The sequence below is a fragment of the Chelonia mydas genome, chromosome 8, assembly GCF_015237465.2.
Source record: "Chelonia mydas isolate rCheMyd1 chromosome 8, rCheMyd1.pri.v2, whole genome shotgun sequence".
NCBI classification, from domain to species: Eukaryota; Metazoa; Chordata; order Testudines; family Cheloniidae; genus Chelonia; species Chelonia mydas.
The window spans coordinates 3,656,586-3,677,906 of record NC_057854.1 but is presented as its reverse complement, the minus strand read 5'-3'; the positions used below and the strand labels follow the sequence as shown (position 1 = coordinate 3,677,906).

At 41.9% G+C, this 21,321-nt stretch overlaps 1 protein-coding gene across 4 annotated transcripts in view; it reads left to right on the top strand.

The window, feature by feature from the left end:
• SGCD (sarcoglycan delta) overlaps nucleotides 1-21,321 on the top strand; it is a 498,497-nt gene that overhangs the window by 371,677 nt on the left and 105,499 nt on the right. For all 4 annotated transcript variants that reach the window (XM_037906780.2, XM_037906781.1, XM_027820892.2 and 1 more), the window contains one exon: nucleotides 10,141-10,242. In XM_037906780.2, coding sequence (XP_037762708.1) covers nucleotides 10,141-10,242 — 102 coding nt within the window. The remainder of the gene's footprint in view (nucleotides 1-10,140; nucleotides 10,243-21,321) is intronic.

Below are 21,321 nucleotides of genomic sequence, written 5' to 3'. Positions count from 1 at the left end.
TCCTTCTTAAACATGGGAGACCAGAACTGCACACAGTATTCCAGGTGAGGTCTCACCAGTGCCTTGTATAATGGTACTAAAACCTCCTTATCCCTACTGGAAATACCTCTCCTGATGCATCCCAAGACCACATTAGCTTTTTTCACAGCCATATCACATTGGCAGCTCATAGTCATCCTATGATCAACCAATACTCCAAGGTCCTTTTCCTCCTCCGTTACTTCTAATTGATGCGTCCCTAGCTTATAACTAAAATTCTTGTTATTAATCCCTAAATGCATGACCTTACACTTCTCACTATTAAATTTCATCCTATTCCTCTGATGGGCAGAGAGATATAACAGCCTTAGAAATACCATAGGTTAGGTTAGATTAAGTTGAATCACAGTAAAGCAAAGTAGATAGTGGAACTGTTCCTAATCACAGGGTCCAATCTGTCTCCACATTTGAAACCAAATTAAAGAAATAATTGGTTGCCATTGCTTCAGTTGTCTTCAAAAATTTCAGTATATGGTAATTTATTGCAAAGCATCCTGCAGTTCATCTGTGATGAACACTGTATATGTGCATTTTGTATTAGTTAAAGCAGCTGGATATGACACCGCTCTAGCATTTAAAGGAGTCAGTTGTTTTTTATTTGACTTTGTCGTTGAGTCTTGTTTTCTTTAATTAGCACTTGAAAAGCTACTCTAGTCTGGGCATTGGATGTAGGTATGCAGGCCAAAACAAAGCTGAGTGGCCAGAACTCAGCTGTACTCAAAAGGAAAAGATCATATGTACGCGGATCCACAAGACCAGTCTGACTATGATATTTGTGCTGGCTTAGCTCCTCTCTAAACTGCACCTGGTCACCAAAGACAAGTCCAGAACTGGCTAGCTCTGAAAATAAGGTGCCACCTAGATCAATCAAAGAGGAAGAAGCAATCACAGAGACTTCTGCTTATTTTGGAAATGCCTGTGTTTTAGGCCCCTCAATTTAAACATCTATAATTTAACAGGAACTGGGACACTGGGTGCTGCTTAAGCCCTCTTGATCCCAAGGCTGAAATCCCACTGCAGATAGGTAGCCAGATACTTGCACTGCGTTTGATTCTGCAATTACGTGAGGGTAATGGGGGCAGGCAGTTAGAGCAAGAAGAGGATTAGATACCATGTAGAGCAGCTGATTTTGGAGGCTTTAAATCTAAAATCTTAGATACAGGGGGAGCACAGGAATCCTCCAATGAAAAACCTGTTCTGCATTAACTTATTTGTAAACTTTGGTTTTATTGAGCTGTATAATAACTGTACATATCCGCAAGCAATGCAAAACAACAGCGATCGATAATACAAGCAATGATAATCAGATGTTACAGCAGTCTGACATGAACACAGCTCTCCAAAGATAATTCTGTCCCACAAGACATTACCCAACTTAACTTCAGCTCATTCCCGTGAAAAACTAAAGCCGCTTTCCCATGCAGAGGAAAACCTCGTAGACAGTTTTGCTCTTGAAAGCTGACCAAGAGGAGCAGACCATGGTGAAAGGCAGCCCGCCCCCTTTTCAGGAAGGGCTTGTAGGAGGTCAACACTGTCTGAAAAGTGGATGAGGCTGGCTGAGGAGGGGCATGGACAAGGCAGACATGCATGTGTGGAAACCCCGGGACAGCAGTGGAAGCACAGAGGAGGCTTGCTTAATTAATTAATTAATTAATTTGCAAAATTCTTTTGGATGCTTGCATGAAGAGCTTCATGTAATAATAATACCTACTGCCTCTGTAGCACTTTTCATTAATAGATTCCGAAGCACTTTACAAAAGCAGTATGTATCATTATCCCCAGTCTACAGATGGGGAAACTGAGGTACAAAGATATGCCGAAATTACCCAGCATTCCAGTGGCAGGCTGGGAATAGAACCTGGGTCCCCTGAGTCCCAATCCTGTGCTCTCTCCAGTGCAGTGTTGTAATTGCTGCTTTGATTTTATATTTGGAAAAACCGTTCGGGGAAATAATCCGTACAATTCTAAGATTTAAAGTCAATATAAAGCCATGGGAGGAATGCTAGACTCCTAGACGTGGAAGGGACCTCGAGAGGTCATCTAGTCCAGTTCCCTGCACTCGTGGCAGGACAGATCGTCCTATGGCTTAGTCAGAAGACCTGGGTTCTGTTTCTGGCTCTACCCACAGGGGAAGTCACCTGCCTTCCCTGTACCTCATCTGTAGAATAGGAACAGTAGTAGCAATAAGAGAAATAGGGGGGTTCTGAGGATTAGTTCATTCATAAGTGCTTTGAGATCCACAAAGGGAAGATACTATAGAAGAAAAACGTTGTCTTTATTTATTTTCTTAAGGCAAGATTTTACAAAGGCATCCAGCTCCCCTTGGAAGTTGACATTTGTTGGGCACCCAAGTCCTGTTGGAAAATATCCCCCTTATTGTGAAAATAGCTGTCGGGGTGAGAGTGGCTAAAGCAACTTCCAGATGTCTACTGCAGAAAAATACCTGTCTTTGATGAGTGTCCGGTGGATAGGAAGTTCCATTGACTAAATCCCTCAGCTACAAAAGATAAAATTAAAAACAAAGTATAAAAAAATGCATAGCCTTAAAAAAACCAGAACACTTGAGACTTTAACTAGAAATTCAGCCCTCGCTTTCCATACAAGGCCCACAAGGAACTTAGCTTTCAGATAGCAGCAATATAGAGCCTTTCCCCTACACTAACACCATCGTTTTGTAATTGGTTGTTAAACTGAGCTCCTTGCAAGCTAATAAAAGCCCTTTCTCATTCAGCAACATTGAATTGACATTTTTGTAATGCAGGATTTTACCATCACCGTCCCACTTTACTACGGAGCAGTCAGCAGCAGCAAATAGGGTTTTATGCCTGCCCATTAGAAGGCAGCGTAGAAAAAGAAAGGTGGTTTAGATGACAACATTGATGTGAAAGTTTTCACTGTACCCTACTGAAGAACTGAACAATTTAAAGCGGGTGGTGTTGAAAAGATCTCAGACCTCGTTTTTGCCAAGGGTCAGCATGGTGAAGTGAGATTTTAATACAAAGCCATTGCTCTAGGCAACTCTTGTACCAGTGCCAGCAGCACAGCGTCATTCATACTAAAAATTAGGAAATATTATGAGAACAAAAAAAAACCCCAAAACTATAACTGAAACTGCCCACGCAGTTTCTTTTTCCTGCTGCTTTCCAGATAGCTGTATACATTTATGTCTGTATTTATTGCTTATAAATTTGTTTCTCCTATCGTAGACCTCAGTTCAGCAAAGAAACCATCTACAGGACAGCTCTTAAATATGTGCTTAACTTTAAGCACATACTTAAGTCCCATTGACTTCAGTGTCAGTTAAGCACCTGCTTAAGTGCTACCCTATATCAAGATGCTTTCTTGATTTGAAGTCAGATAGGTGTAGCTAATACATTTATTGACTTTAATGGGCCTGGAAGCTCTGATCCAGCAAAGCATTTCTACAAGTGTTTAGCTTTAAGCATACGAGTATTCCCTTTGAGGTCAGTTATACTATATCTGTGCTTCAGTAATTTAGTTGATCAGGACCTTGCACTCCTGGCTCATTACAAAACTTGACATAAGACACAACTGCAATAAGTTTACAGATCAGGCACTCCAGGGTTACATCTGAAAATCTCAAAAGAAAACATATACATGATCATCACTGCCAGCCAATCTAGCACCCATCTAGGGTGACCACCTTTTCAAAATGCAAAAACAGGACACATGGTCATCCCCGACCCACCCACCAGGAAGAGGCTGGTGCCGCCCCTGAGCCTTGGGCAGGTGCGGAGCGGCGCCTCAGGGAATCCAGAACAAATGCTTTCCTGGAGTCATTCAGACTGGGACTGGGACTTGAAATGTATGTTTCAGGACTGTCCTGCCCAGTTAGGGATGGGTGGTCACCCGTCGTATCATCAGCAGTGATTCACTGTCACTCAGTGTTGCATTATTTGTATCCCCCAAGGGACAGGAAGGCAGGCTGGGCAAATAAGGATATATATTTGTTACAGACATAACTTTCAATAGAGAAGTCAAGGTCTTTTTCATCCTGGCCAGCTTGCTACTGAGCAAGGGTCCATGAATTTTTATAGGTTTGGTTCAATATATGTTCAGTGTAGTGGAGTATGGATTTTAAGCCATGATTAACATGCTTATTAAAAACAAGTCACGCTAGCCAGTCTTTCACAAAAAAACATTTAACTATATTTTATATGTATTTTGGTATCTTTATATGATTGTCACAGTTGTTTAATTCTTTTCTAATGGAACATAAACTTGACTTTATTTTAATTTAGTTATTGCCTGCCAGGACTTTCCTTTTTTATTTGAAACTGAAATGATGACATTTGCATTTTTAGCCGTAACTCATGACTTCACCATGAGAAAGAGCCAGCCTTAATCAGGAATGATACTGTTAGAATCAGATGGTTAAGGATGGTAACGCCTTTAGTGTTAAACATTAACGGCTGGGTCCAAAGGCCATGACTTTAACAGGTGTCTTTCCATTGTCGACTATGGATTTGGATCAGATCCTAGAACACAGGGGGTATGTCTACACTGCAGTGTAAGCCCAGGGTTCAAATTCAGCCTCAAGCCTAACCCACCTTCTGCCTACACACAAATCAGTAACCCAGGACTTGGACCCAGTGTCCCAGGACCCTACTGCGGATGGATGGTCCGAGCCTGAGTCAAACCAGGACCCAGGGCTCAAGCCCTTTTGCTTAGCAGTGTAGATTCAGCCCCACTGGACTCCTGCTCTGGCAAAAATCCCAAAAGTATCCCACAATCCCATGGGCCAACTTTCTTAACAGTCAGGTTTGGTGGACAGTCAGGTTTTCCCACACTGCACCACAAACAAAGGCCTAGAGCAGCCACATTTTGGGACAGTGTGAAGAAGTCTGGGGCCCGCAGAAAGCAGTGTAGAGACTGGAGCCCCAGGTTGGGACTCAGCCCAAGTCCTAACCTGGAGTAACACATGAGTGTAGACGCTCTAGCTGTAAGTCAGCAAACCCAGGGTCTGCTCACTTGAGTGCTACTAACCCAGGGTTTACACTGCAGTTTAGACATACCCATGGTGTCTGATGTGCAGGGGTTTTTAGTTGGTGGGTGCTGGGAGCAAGGAGAGTGGGAGATGCAGAGCGGAAGAATACTGAATCGGGGCTGCGGTGAAAGTATCAAAGCATGGTGATGAGTGCCGCATGGTGGGAATTCGGGTGAAAAGGGCCAAGAGAGAGAAACATAGCAGCGAGAGAGAAACGGAGACAAGAGGACAGAGACAGAAGAAAAGAAAACGCATCTCATGAGTGTGAGTGTCACTGTCAATGCCTGAAGAATAACCATGTCAGGCACTAGACAAAAAGAAAAGAAGGACTTGTGGCACCTTAGAGACTAACAAATTTATTTGAGCATAAGCTTTCGTGAGCTAGAGCCCACTTCATCGGAGCATCTGATGAAGTGAGCTGTAGCTCACGAAAGCTTATGCTCAAATAAATTTGTTAGTCTCTAAGGTGCTACAAGTCCTCCTTTTCTTTTTGCGGTTACAGACTAACACGGCTGCTACTCTGAAACCAGGCACTAGACAGTGGAGTTCGGGATTGTGTCTCGCTGGAGATGGCTGACCACGATTAGAAAGCTCATGGAAGATACCAGCTTGCATGACCTGCAGATTTTGCAAATGAAAACAAGAGGCTGCACTGTGAAACCCCGGAGAGCATGTAACCTCACTGAAATATCTATTTCAGGCACGTTTTTGTAGAGCTTTTTTAGCATTACAAAGGGCAGTTCTCTCTCAAGGCTAGGTCCGTAGATTCTCAGAGTGGGTCATCGTCTGTCTGTAGCTCCCCCCCACCCTCTCCCGACTGCTCAGATGACAGGTTCTGAGGCTGGCGGAGAAAGGTCCAAGCAGGAAGCCAGGGCTGTGTTCCTCTTGCTCTGTGTCCCTGCCAGAGGTTGCAGAAGGAGAAGTTTGTGCTTCGTGCTCTGCAGCTGCCTCATCCGCCGGGTCCGAAAGGTTTCGTTTTGGCCGCCTTACCCCAACTGAGGGGCCGGTTCCCCACCTGTGGGGAGTCTGACAACCAGGCTGCAAATGTCTCAAAGGACAGCAGGAAAATGAAGAGGGCCCTTGCTTACATCAATGGGCAGCAGCCCAGCACAGGGAAACCATAAAGAGGACTGGCTGAATCTGCCACAGGCAGAGCAAGAAGTGGCTGGTGAGACCCGACCGTACACCTTCCTGCAGCCTAGGTCTCAGAACTACCCCCCTTCCCTTGTTGGGGATTTTCAGGGGAGAAACCACAAATTCTCCCAGTTTTGAACACAGCAGATTCTGCAGACAGCCGTAGTAATTCCTACTCACTCAGAATAGCAGAGCATGCCACTATCGAAATTTTATCTGAATTCTTCAGTGCAAACCTAATCATATTTCACTCATTTTCCTTTATACTTCTGCTTAAGATAAATGTACTCCCTTCTGCATCAACAGCAACTCAGAATTCATAAGCCAGCATTTTTCACCTGGGACAAGGAATGTAGCAACTTTCACTTTATTACCCATCTCTCATTCCCCTCCCTTCAAACAATCAATACAGTTCTCAGCATATGGCTCTTTTCAAAGATTGTGTACAGTTTCCATTTCAGAATGATATGCTAGCATTCATTTTCACTGCCCTGACCCGGCTTTGTTCTGAAGAAATCTTATCCTGGTAGAGAGTCTCTTTCTCCATTCCACTGCAAAATCCAGCAGCTAAGTGAAACCCTCTCATTGCCACCTCAGTGAAATACAGGAACACCTGGCAAATGGCAGGCTTGGTTTATGCTGTTCCAGACAGCATTGCTGGGACATTTGCATGATTGTACTATATGTTTGATATTATCCCTCTAAAATCATATCTCCTTCTGCACCTTGCACTAATAATTCATACAAATCAGTTTGGGTTTTGCATGATCCCTTCTTCTTTAGTAGCAATCCCCTTTCTTGGGCTGTCAGATGAATACACAATCCATAGCTGGAGAGGAAGATGTTTGGGAGTTGTGGGAGAAGGGGGAAATGTACAGCAGTGTTCTATTTTATGCAGCTTAATTGAAGGACACTATTCAGCTCAAAGTAAATTTTGCCTGCTTGGATTGTCTGTCTTCTCTAGTCGCTCAGTCCTGGAGGAGTTGCAGAGAGAAGCACCCCATCCCAAGAGACCCAAAGATGCCATGGGGGACTCCAGGGGGACCCAGGCAATTTATATATTTAAAGACCAGTATAGTTTTTTCACCCTTCGTGATCCCCAAATTCCTGAGGCCAGCCTCACCTGTAACCCTCATGCCCCTCAGCTTCAATGTCTGTCATCGCCTCTCTCCCCAGAGCACAAATGCCACCACCCTCCTCGTTCTTGTCCCTGGCTGTTCTCTCCCAGCCCTCCTCTTACACCAAGCAGTAGATGGCATCCCTGCACAGAGCTACTGTAGGCTCTGTTCCATTCTGCTCCTAGCCTGAAGGCCCAGGGAATGCCACCATCCCTTTGCTGTTACTGTCTTGCGTAGGGAAAAACAACAACATGAGATGGAGGTGAGATCAATTGGGAAACTCATTCCCAATGTGAGCACTCCTCTGGATACAGAAAGAAACCTTCCCTTCCATTGGAGTCTCCCCACTGACTGACACACAGACGACACAAGATCTTAAATTAAACATCACACACACACACACGCACACAATCACTTAGGAACTGGTTAGACACCAGATCTTAAATTAAACATCTGGAGACAGATCCTCTGCTAGTGTAACTTGTCATAGCCTGTTGACTTCAATGGAGCTAGAACAGTTTATACCAGCTGAGGATCTGGGGAACAGTCTTAAGGGACTACGTAGCCTTCAGAACTTTGCTTCAGGAAAGTAAACCTACTTGCCTTGCACTTTGCAAACTTGAGAATTGTTCTGAATGTTCAAAATGGCATTTTGCATTTAAATGTGGTATTTGATTATACATTTATATTGACAACCTCCTCTCACACATCTTTTTTTTCAAGTAATTACAGCTTAAATGAGCCTAAAAACCCTATTTTAATAAAAGATCTGACTTTATCTCCCAAGCTAAGATGAAATGTTTTTAACTTGGGCCATTTCTGCTATGTTCTGATGTATCTGTATACCTGTCTCATTGTATAAAAGCCATAAGAAAAACTCATACAGAATTTTGACATATATTTTGTTTGCTATTATAGTTTGTCAGACATTTCATTACATTTTGGAAACACACAACTAAACAATTTCTAAAGGAAATAGACTATTTGCAGTCATCTGCTGGAGGCCTGTAGCCAATAATTCATACCATTTGTCAAAAAGATTTTTCACATCTAAGCACAAGGAGCTTTGGGGACGGTGTGCAGCTATCATGTGAGTAGGCCTAGAGCCTGGGAGCGCATTACAATGCTATGCTGGAGAGAAGATGAGGACTGATAGCTATGAAGATCAAATCTGAATGGGGAGAGGGTGGAATGTGCATTACTTCAGTAGTTTAATGCCTGATCAGTGGGATTTTGAGATGGGTAGTGGAAAAGGCAGGAGCCTCTGACAGATCAAATAACAAATCTGAATACATTGAAATAGAGGTTCAAATTATTTGCATTTTTTCCCTATGGAAGGAATTTGATTTACCTTGTTATCCCTTGCAATGCCCAGGGCTGGGTTTGCAAAAACAGAGGTGAGATCCACCTGCAAAAAACTGCCTCTCCCAACTCAGTGCCACTCTGGGCTGTATGTCACGCTGCTGGTCCCAGCCCGGTGGAAGAACCGAAAGGATGCCACCATCCCTCTGCTGTGCCTCATCTGAGGGAGGAGGCAGAACCGGCACCAGATAGCGGTGGGATCAATGGAGAACAGGCAAGCGTCTTCACCTGGCAACACTTCCCAGCAGCCAGAAGCTCTTCTTTCTAGCAGTAGAGCAACCCCGGAATTCCCTAGCATCCCCACCTTTTATCTACCCCAGGAAACTGCCAGTTCCCAATTGGCTTAAATACCTGGGCACTAACCAATGGTCAGATATTGCAAACTTTCTAGGTCTCCTAAGTTAAGATTTTCAAAGCCACTTAGGAGATTTGGACAGCAATTTCCATTGCTTTTAAAAAGGAATTAATCATTCAAATCTCTCAGGCAACTTTGCAAATCTCATCCATACGCTTTATCTCAGCAACCAAAGCAGCTACTTGCTAACCTGAGTATTGTTCTGAATATTGAAAATGACATTCAGCATTTGTATATTTTCTTAGCTGATACACTTATCTTTGCAATTCGAACTCCCGCACCCACACATACTTTTTTCAGGTAATTACATCTTAAACTAAACTAAAACACCTCTCTGAACAAATGACATGACTTCCAAAAGGCAAAGGTGAAATATTGTTAATGTAAGCCTGTTCTGCTTTCTTTTGATGCATCTGTGTTCCTGTCTACAATATAAAAGGTATGAGAAAAACTCATACAAAATTTGACACTGATAAAGTACTTTCCATAACTTTTTAAATAGCTTTCTTTCTCACTATTGTTTATAGTTTCAGGGAAGAACCAAAGAATTGCATTGCCTTTGCTGAACCATATATAAAATAAGAGAGAGGTCAAGTTACACAGTGCACTTAATTACAATGCTGTGACAGAGTTAACATAAGCACATAACTACAACTACTGCGATTTGAAATCGTTTTTTATAAAGTTAAACCTCATTTTTACTAGTCTGATAACTGGAGAATTAATGTCTTTTTGTTCTGTATGTGGACTCATCATGAGTGGAAAGGTAATATCAACATACGGACATATTACAGTGAGCAGTTTCATGTTAACATAGAATGTCACCTTATCATCTCTCTGTCTCTGAGCAGAGATGACTAGCCTAAAAGGGCATCTTTCGTCTGTGTAAATGGTTTACCAGGGGGCATTGCAGATTGCATGGAATAGAATTTTCTCACAGAAATGGAGCTAAAAGGATAATACAAGTAATTGCATTATGCAATGCCTCCCAGTGTTTTACATGTTCTTCTGCACAGGAAAAAACTACAACAATAACTTCGCTTCAGTTTTTGACAGCCTCACTCGGGTATTTAAAAATCATAGCTAATAGGGTTTTTTTGTGTGTGCGTGTGTGTGTATTTCAGGATGGAATGGGGAACCTGAGAATCACAGAGGAAGGTCTGAAGCTAGAAGGAGATTCAGAATTCTTGAAACCTCTCTACGCCAAAGAAATCCGGTCCAGACCAGTAAGTTATCCAGAAAAGAGAAAGAATGATCACATTTCTGTACTCTAAACACTAGAAAATATGTCAGTAACCATGGCACCCAGCCAATTCACAGCTATAAATTAGCTTGGCTATACTGTGCAAGGCTAATTTGGGGAATGAGCCAGTAGAGTGTCTGTTGTGTAGTTACATGCATTTTTGCATGAGGAGAAGGCAGTGTTGTTTGAAGAGCAGATAAAATGCTTCCAGGACATCTAAGATTTCAGACAGGCTTTTCTCTTCCTTTTGATGTAGGACACATATTAATAAGAAGTCCTCCTTGCAGAGTTCCTCACTTTTCATGGGTAGAGAGATGGCAGATAGTTGTGAAATCCACTCTGCAGTTTACTAGTTATCATCAATACTGCCTGAGACCACAGATGTGTGATCAGTACATGTGGGTCTGACTCAGCCACATTTAATCACCTTAAACTCTTTCTTACAATGGGCTCAATTCTACAAGGTGCTGAGGACTCGCAATTTTTGTAATTACATGCAGCTAAAACTAACAGCAAACGTGGGAAAATTACTAAAAGTCTAAATCACGAGGAACCCAAGTGTGATTAAAATTGCATCTTTATGGTAAAATTTAATTTACTGTCAGCTCTTACTGACCATCCTCATGCAACTTTGTTTAGCATAAGCAGCTTTGAAAGACTGAATAGGTTATATGCTGCTTCTGTTTCCTATTGATACTTCATGGAAGGCATCATACATCCTGTTTCCTGTTCAGAAATGTTAATTTGAATTGGATAGCAACTTCTCACTTGATGACAGTGGCAGATAGCTAATTAAATATTAACATCACTTTAGCTCTACATTTCAGTGGTCTTGTAGCAACTGGAACTTTTTGGAGTAATCAGTGCAACATCCAGTACAATATTCGATTTAATTACTGAAGGTTGTAACCCCTTTAAAATGGCTGTTGTTTGATTTGTGCAATCATTCTAGTTTAGGAAGAGAAGCGAATGAAAAAATATTGATATCTATAAATGTTTCCATGTGGAATTTAAAGGAGGGCCTTAGAACCCTATACATGTAATTTCATTCACTTAGCGTGGAGTACATGAAATGCATCATATAAATACATTTATTTTGTTAGATTTTGGAAACAATATTTGATTTTTTAAGAGAACAAAAAGCAAGTTGCATTTATGGCTTCTGGGAAGTTTATTCTTTAGTCCTCATCATCTTAATCTACATATCAGTATGGTAGAGGGACAAAAGATATCTTCTCATGCTAGTTGAGGCTATGACACCGAACTGCATGCTATGATTGGTGGTTTTATGAAGGCCAAACAGGAGGTAATAGAAATCCTGTGTGAATGTTACTTCCGTAGAGGACTTTTCCCTCCTTCCAGTATATCGCTGTTGTTCTGAGAAGACTTTAGCTGTGAATCCAAAGGGCCTGATCAAAAACCCAGTGACGTCAATGAGCGTCTTTCCACTGACGTCAGTGAGCGGTGGATCAGCCTCACAATCTGTATGGAACTTTACCACATGAACAGATCCACTGACTTCCCATTGGAGTTGTGTGGGGGTGTAGCCAGCGCAAAATTTATCCAGCTCTTTCCAACTGTCAGACCACATTCAGACCTAGTGGTCAGCAGGTGCAACTCTGGTGTCAGTGAAATTGTGCTTTCTGATGCCAGGTCTGAATTTGATTCACCATATCCAAGTGAGACGCTGCTGCATAAGGGGATCCTTTTGGAATATATGCAAGAACTTCTAAATTACCAGAACTGTAATCTTGCATATACTGGCAGTAGCTTGTTTCTGATCTAACCAGAGCGTTCTTGCAGAATGAAATCCATTACTAATTATTGAGCTTGAGGAATATAGTAAAAACTAAGTGCTAAACTCAGTTCTCAGTTGCAGCTCTGAAAATCAATAATAACTCCATTACCATTGAGTTACTTAGGATTTTCGCTACTGCAAAATGTGGTTTTAAAAAGGCACAGTGTAAGAGACAAGAACTTTAAATACTGGTGAATAATAAAACATGCCAGGACTATGTTAATGTATAATATTTTCATGTGTTTTAGTAAACAACCGAAGAGTGCAGTCTGCTAGCTTAGCTAATGGTTTTATTTATTGCTCATCTGACTTGCAAACGATGGTTATTTATCGTAGATGAAGTACAGCAAAAGATAATGATATTTCAGTGTAATTTCATCTAGTAGCATAGCTACAAAATCAACCCAGTGTTATCTGTGTGTAGTAGAGGTCGTGGGATCAGACTCGTGGTGAGGGTAGTTGTGCTCCCATGATCTCAGTGAAGGTGTGCCAGTTCTCCATTTGACCACATGGGTGAATCATAGAGTGGTCTCTATCTTTACGAATCTCTCTCTCTCTGTGGATAGAACGGGGTAATCCCTGTGGAAATTTCTTAGGAATGCATCTCGATAACTGGTGGTAGCCTCAAAAAGAAAAGGAGGACTTGTGATACCGTAGAGACTAACCAATTTATTTGAGCATAAGCTTTCGTGAGCTACAGCTCACTTCATTGGATGCATACTGTGGAAAATACAGAAGATGTTTGTTTTTAGACACACAAATCACGAAAAAATGGGTGTTTATCACTACAAAAGGTTTTCTCTCCCCCCACCCCACTCTCCTGCTGGTAATAGCTTATGTAAAGTGATCACTCTCCTTACAATGTGTATGATACTCAAGGTGGGCCATTTCCAGCACAAATCCAGGGTTTAACAAGAACCTCTTGGGGGTTGGGGGGGTAGGAAAAAACAAGGGGAAATAGGTTACCTTGCATAATGACTTAGCCACTCCCAGTCTCTATTCAAGCCTAAGTTAATTGTATCCAATTTGCAAATGAATTCCAATTCAGCAGTCTTTCGCTGGAGTCTGGATTTGAAGTTTTTCTGTTGTAATATTGCAACTTTCATGTCTGTAATCGCGTGACCAGAGAGATTGAAGTGTTCTCCGACTGGTATATGAATGTTATAATTCTTGACATCTGATTTGTGTCCATTTATTCTTTTACATAGAGACTGTCCAGTTTGACCAATGTACATGGCAGAGGGGCATTGCTGGCACATGATGCATATATCACATTGGTGGATGTGCAGGTGAACGAGCCTCTGATAGTGTGGCTGATGAGATTAGGCCCTGTGATGGTGTCCCCTGAATAGATATGTGGGCACAGTTGGCAGCGGGCTTTGTTGCAAGGATAGGTTCCTGGGTTAGTGGTTCTGTTGTGTGGTATGTGGTTTCTGGTGAGTATTTGCTTCAGGTTGGGGGGCTGTCTGTAGGCAAGACTGGCCCGTCTCCCAAGATTTGTGAGAGTGTTGGGTCATCCTTCAGGATAGGTTGTAGATCCTTAATAATGCGTTGGACGGGTTTTAGTTGGGGGCTGAAGGTGACGGCTAGTGGCGTTCTGTTATTTTCTTTATTAGGCCTGTCCTGTAGTAGGTGACTTCTGGGAACTCTTCTGGCTCTATCAATCTGTTTCTTCACTTCTGCAGGTGGGTATTGTAGTTGTAAGAATGCTTGATAGAGATCTTGTAGGTGTTTGTCTCTGTCTGAGGGGTTGGAGCAAATGCGGTTGTATCGCAGAGCTTGGCTGTAGACGATGGATCGTGTGGTGTGGTCAGGGTGAAAGCTGGAGGCATGTAGGTAGGAATAGAGGTCAGAAGGTTTCCGGTATAGGGTGGTGGTTATGTGACCATCGTTTATTAGCACTGTAGTGTCCAGGAAGTGGCTCTCTTGTGTGGACTGGACCAGGCTGAGGTTGATGGTGGGATGGAAATTGTTGAAATCATGGTGGAATTCCTCAAGAGCTTCTTTTCCATGGGTCCAGATGATGAAGATGTCATTAATATAGCGCAAGTAGAGTAGGGGCGTTAGGGGACGAGAGCTGAGGAAGCGTTGTTCTAAGTCAGCCATAAAAATGTTGGCATATTGTGGGGCCATGAGGGTACCCATAGCAGTGCCGCTGATTTGAAGGTATACATTGTCCCCAAATGTAAAATAGTTATGGGTAAGGACAAAGTCACAAAGTTCAGCCACCAGGTTAGCCGTGACATTATCAGGGATAGTGTTCTTGACGGCTTGTAGTCCATCTGGTAGCCTCAGTTCATCTGCCACTCCTTTCCTTCTCAGATGCGTCTTTAATTCCATCATAGATCATGATTAAAAGCATCTACGTTTTCCTTGGAAAGCAGAGCCTCAGGCCTAAAGGTAGCAGAAGTTCTCCATTTAAAAGATACATTTAATTTTCATTATGGAGCCAGATTGCTCCTCTTGGGGGAAAACCAGGGATTAGGAAGAAGGAAAACCCCACAAGGTGTACAGGAACCCTTTGGCTGCTCTAATTTACACTGAAGCAGCTGTGGTGGTTTCAGAATAAGTGAGCTGTAACTGGCTACCTGATGCCCCTCATCCTTTGTGCTGTGTGGTTGAGTTCAATCTGATGGCCTCTGGAAAGGTGTGCCACAATTTAGGTCCTGCCACTGAAATTGCACCCGAGCATAGTCCATAGTCTACGCATAGCGCTGATGAACGTGATTTATCATGACTGAAGGGAGACATATTTGTGGGATCGCCTTTATGAAATACTGGCAGTATATTACTGGGCATCAGAGCATCACGGGCAGTTTCGTGAACGCTGAGGTTGTTCTAGTCGTAGCTTTGAAAAACTAGTACTAATTTTGCTGCAGTGATGGGTGCATCCGTTAGCCTTGTTTTAAAGGGAAATGATAGATGCACCAGATTTCTCCAGAAGTGAGCAGAGCATCTTCAACTCCCAGCTGAACATATTATACACTAAACATTATTTTCCATGCCACTTGCATGGAACGTGAGTATCTTGCTGCCTTTAATTAAGAAGTTAACTGGACCATGAAGTATTGCCTCAGTAAATAAAAGTGATTTGTACTTTGCCAAGAAGGTGCATTAGGTATCTTTTCATTTCTTTACTTGCACATAAATTATGGAGATTATTAAAAATTGGAAGGGTCATTTATAAGCCCATATGCAGCCCAGATTCATTGCTGCTTTCAAAAGGTAACTGTCTTTCTAACAGTTGTAATTTATTGTGGACAATTGTGTGAACCATCTGCTTACTTTTCAAAATAAGACAAATACACTTCTAGTGAAAGTTGCACATAAGATCACAAGTGTTAATTTTATGTGCTGGAAAGCAGTGAGAACGGTTTTTTTGTGGTCTCAATCTGCTGTTGTTTTGATTTGACTAGAATTTTAAAAAGTGAAAATGTCATACCTCTTTTGAGAAGAGCTGTTAACAGGCAGGTTCCTTGAAGCTAAGCTTTAGTCTTCTTTAATGCAAATTATTTGTTTTGTTTTGAGGTTTGCTACTTCCATGTCTACAGGCAATATATAAGGGAGTTTGGTATGTAATGTGCTTTATTTTCTGCCCTGATAATAACAGAAATAAAATAGTGCTAAGGTTACACAATAAAAGTATAGACTTGGCTGAGTAACCATGTGACAACTAGAGAGATGATAATCTCAGCATTAGGAAACAGGAAAAGATCTTCCCATGTCCCAGATTTAGGATTCACAAATGCTCATTCAAGAGGTAAAGGCAATTCGGTTTATGTTATTTAAAACAAGTGATGATTTTGTCTTTTACAGTAATCATTTCTAGTTAATATGTGGAAAATTAGATGCCAGTCCTGCAAATATTTATGCACGTGCATAACTTTCCTTACATGAGTAATACCGTTGAATACAACAGGAGTACTTGTATGAGCACAGTATGTGTTTGCAGGATCAGGACTTATGCATTATAAAAGTATTGACCCTGACCCTGCAATCATATCCATATAGGCAGACGCTCATACCCTCCCGCAGCCCCAGTGGCTTCGCTGCGACTCTGTGCAGGTGGATCGGACCTGGCAAGAGGTCGGATCACAGGATTGAGCCCTCACCCAGAAAAAAGTGTGTCCATTTGTCTCCCCTTAGTTACACCCATGCAACTCTAAGACACAGTGATGTTGCTCTGGTGTAAATGATGGCAGAATTTGACCTGTATTATAGTATTTTACAGATTATATTTTATCATTTTCATCACTGCACTGGAACACACAGTTCTTTCCTTTTTAAAAAAAACCAATCCCAATCTTTAAAACAGTTTTAAACTATTTCGAAAAAATTAATTGCAGATTTTGAAAGCAAAGGGGTTAGTGCAAAATACAGCGCTGCCATCTTGATTTTTATTTTCAGAGGATGTTTTGGGCCCTAATACTGCAAGCTGCTTAGTGTGGGAGGTTTTCTCTACCTGTGCATAGTCATGTTGACTTCAGTGGCAGTCTGCCCATGCAGAGTAGCTTGCAGGGTCAGGGCTATGCAACATAACACTGTCAAAACTCCCACTGACTTCAGTGGGACCAGGATGAGACCCATTATTAACACCTGGGCCTGATCCTGCAATAGGAATCTGCATGGTGTGGGTGTCCACAGTGGCAGATCCAGTTTTAGGATTGGAACCGACAAAGGTTTTCTCTTTTTGCTAGAGTTCAATCAGTTGTTGTCAATGCAATATCTTAAATAGCAGCTGCATACAATGTGATTTCATGCATTTTCCATTTCCATTAATGATTCCGTTTTCATTAGTAAAACTCTTCCCTAGGCCAACATTTCAATGATACAAGCTGTAAAGGAAGCTTTTAAGGCTGACAAATAATTATTTTGCACATGACTTGTCTCTCAGTGTACATGTTTGGAATGGGGAGGTGGTTTAAACTTCATAATCCAGGTATTGACTAGTATTATTTGCTCTGCAGTCAGACCTGCCCCAAAGTTAAAATTGCACATTCATAAACAATAAAATATACATGTGGAACTAAACAGTGACATGCACCCACAATGAGACATACCTGCCTCAGAGCCAAAAACACATATTTATAAGCACTAAAATACTAATTTGGATTAAAAAGCAGTGTCCACCCACAATGAGAGGCAAGTGCAGATGGCAAGATAATTGCAACTTTCTGCAGTCAAACTGTGGAGTTAGAATTTAGCCTTTCAATTAAGGCTCAGATAGCTCACACAAAAGGAAAATGTTTACAGAAAATGTATCATCTTCCTTTCTCAGAAAAAAAAGGAGGACTTGTGGCACCTTAGAGACTAACCAATTTATTTGAGCATACGCTTTCGTGAGCTACAGCTCACCTCATCGGAAGCATGAAGTGAGCTGTAGCTCACGAAGGCTTATACTCAAATAAATTGGTTAGTCTCTAAGGTGCCACAAGTCCTCCTTTTCTTTTTGCAGATACAGACTAACACTTCCTTTCTCAGTGTTTACAGGACAAGAAAAAGGTATTGATCTATCTTCCTAATGATTAAGGCCCTGATCCAGCAAAGCATTTAAACACAAGAACAGTCCAGTGAAGTCAATGCAAGGCAAAAAAAAAAAAGGGGGGGGTTTCATTTCACCCCCTTAAATCATCAATTCCCCCACCACTTCCCATCCCTGAACTCCCCCACCACCCAGCCAACACTTAAGTGATCAATTCCTCCAGTGTGGACATGGGAAGCAAACTCTTAAGAGAACAAATGGAACTTGCATTGTGCTCTGACAGGTCAGTCATAAGTGCTGAGGGCCCTCCGTTGACAGTGCTTTCATGTCAGGTGCTTGATCTTTAGATCTAGGGGCCATCAGCGGCCATTTTGGCTTATGAGGAGAAATGCATTCTCTCAGGTAGTCAGGATCCTCACGATGAACGGCAAAGCCGTGGAACGGAGTCTGAAGTACATTATCCCCTGTAATGACACAGTCCGCCGACTGCTGCCCGCCTCAGTAAAAGTCAGGTAACAGAAGTTGCCAGAATATTATTTAGAAACCTTGACAAAAGGGCGAATTACCAACTCTAACAAAGTGAGCCCTTCTCACAGCCACCCCCCTGGCTGAGGCTATCAGACATACACAGCATTGTCGTGTGTGTGTATTTGCTTCAAGGCAACACTCCAACTGTCTCTTTCTGTTCAGTCACTTCAGAGTCCTGCTTCCCCACTAGCTATCAGCGCGGTAGAGATCAAGCAACCAGAAGCACCAACATGACAGACAGAAGCATTTAATGCAGTAGCAATGTGAACTGCAAGAAGTGTCGGCTCGGCACAAGCACCAGCAGTTCATGCTGACTCCTCATTGCCATGATGTGTGGAGCAGGTTCAGCTGTGCAGAAGACAGGTCAGCAGTCAGCTGTATATGATTCCTCCCCTCCACCCCCCCTGCCCGATTTCCATTCTCATGTAGTGAAGTCTGCAAAATGGAACTTCAGTCTGTTTGCTAGGGCCAGAACCCAATTAGCGGCACAGGGATACCCTACCTGCTGAAGAGCTGGACAATCAAGATGACTTTCACAGCAACAGTGAAAACTGTGTCCTAAATGGATACCAGAGCTGGTCAAAACATTCCAAAATTTGATTTTTCAAGAGAATTTTAGATGTTGGCTGAAGGAATACTGAACAGGGCATTGGACTTAAACTTTGTTTTGCAGATTCCCCTTTCTTCATCTATTCAGCTGCTGCAATGACTGAGCGATCCCTGGCAGTTACATGCATGTGCTAAGGGGAAAATAGGCTTCTTACATGGCTTTGTCCATCTTTCTAACGCTGTGCAAGTCCCCAGAAAAGACAGAGAGAAGAAGCTCTTCCATAAAATCCTTTTCTGAAATAATTCCACGGGTTACATTTTGAAGTAAAGTCTCACTGAAGCATTTTGAAAAGAATTTCATTAAAGGTTGCTAACATGTCATAAGCTCCCTTAAATGGAAGGGTAATGGCTCAGAACATTTGTAAGCTTTTTAATTTCATGCAATATGAGCAGCATAATCAGCACCTGTTAAGGTCAATCAAGTGTGCCAGGTTGGGCTATCTACCTTGGCATTTGTCTGTATTTTCATAGTGGGCACACCTCTAAACAAACGCTCGGAACAATGTGTTTGTACTTCTGTTGTGCTAATGATAGTGTGTTGTACAGCAAGGAAACACCTGCTATGACCACTGCAGAAGTATCTGAATTCATGAGTCGAATAAACGCTTTTAGTCAGTGCCGTCTCTTTCCACTGAAGAGAATTAATTAACATCCGCAAAAGTCAAACATCAGGGAGGAGGAGACTGAAGGAAAACTTCTTAAACAACTCCCACAATTTGGCTGATTCATTTCCTTCCAGTATAGTGAAATATAACAACCTTGTTTTTTTATTTTATTTCCCCTTTGGGCTGAACTTTGTGGTTATAAAATTGAGGACTTGCACCACAGCCTAAGGGCCAGAGGCTAAGTTTGGACTAGGTGCTAACTGCTTCATGGATTTTTGCATTGCATCTCAACCTCGACCCAATAAACTTCTCAGCAGGTCTGCTACTGAGCCTCTACCAGGGAGAGGATATTAGCTGTGTGGAAGTGTGTGATGGTATTATGTTTCCTCTGGAACTAAGTTGAAAACCAGGTAGTCTCATGTTGCCATTTGAGTTGTATGTCCTGATACACAATAGGGATCCTGAAAAGTAGATACATATTTGATTTAATTTATGCTTACAAAAAAAGGACAAAAAAATATTTATTTTTAGGTCAAATGAGAAAGTTGCTGAACAGAATGAATCCTATTTCAGTGATTGGTTTGGACTTGGATTGGACTTTATTTTAATGCCTGATATTTAATGCCTTGTATTTATTTTAATGCTAGATATTCATGTCTAGTGTCTGCCATTCATGTGTTAACCCCTTTGTAAATTAACAGGGGTGGTGCCATGCCTCTCACTTTTCTCTGCTATCTTTTCATTCCTTGTCCTTAGTAAATTTGTAGAGTCAATACATCGTTCCTCGCTCTGTCTATTTTCTCTCTTCCGTCTCCTATCAAAAGCTGTTTATTTCTCTTAGACCATCTGATTTCTCTGTAGATAAGACAGATGAGTATTTTGGGCTACCTCTTTCTTAGTTAGTAGCATTGGGTGGAGTGACTGTTAAGAGAGAGATTGGATAGGCTGTTGGGTAGACACAGAATGGGACCAAACCCTTGGATCTTATACTTTGGGACGAAGTCTGGAATTCTGAGTCCAGGACCAGATCCATATTTTGTAGCTTGGGTCCATCTCACCAAACCATAGATTTGCAGAGAAGCAACCCTTACAAAGAGTTGAGTCAGACTCCGAGCTGCTCAGAGCACAGCCCGTGCTGCGGCAATAGGCTGCATTTCTTTCTCTCAAGGGCAGAAACCCTGAGTTTAAGGATTTATTAAGTCTAGACATCTACATTGACAAACAGGACGCAGGTTGCTTTGGATATACTTGAATATTAAAATATCCACTGTATTACTTAACATTAAAGAGTGATGGAGCTTAGTGGATTGTGAAGAGATAGAAGTTAGACACGTAGACACATGGAAATTTGGACAAATAGAAATAGGGACAGAGATTATATAGAAATATAATCATATTTTCTATGGATTTTCCTTAGGCTATGATATTTTTGAAAGCCATCATAGCAAAAGCTCATGCTCTCCTTTCGGAGGACAAAGACTGTTCCCCCAGCAGTTCTTTTTCTCAGAACTATCTCGATAGCAGAGCTGCACACTTTACAAAACAGGAGTTATCGGATTCATCGAACTGCACTGACATTACCAGGCTCAGCTAGATGTGGCCAGACTCACAGATAGTTCAGTACTTTACTTTGTAACAGGAAAAGAGAATCAGACTTTTTCTGGCACTCATTATCAACTGCTTTGCCAGCCATAAAAATTACACAGGTCTTGCTAGTCCCTGAGGGATGGAAATCAGAGCTCAGAAATGAGGGACGCAATTAGGATAAAATAAGAACCATCCTGAACTCTCACTCTTTTGAACAAAGCCTTTTGAGCTACTTGGAAACATTTGACTAGCTGTACTTGAAAGAAAAAGCCCCTTATGTGTTCCTTTGTGCTTCCCAGTCCTGGATGGAATAGAGTTATTTTCAGTGTCAGCAAATGGTCTGAATCTGAGTCTCTAGAAATCTTACTGAATCTACCTGGCCCCTTCTGCCCTTATATCTGGAAACACATCTCAGGAAGGAACATTGTTCTGTGCTGTTTTTAAAGGAACAGT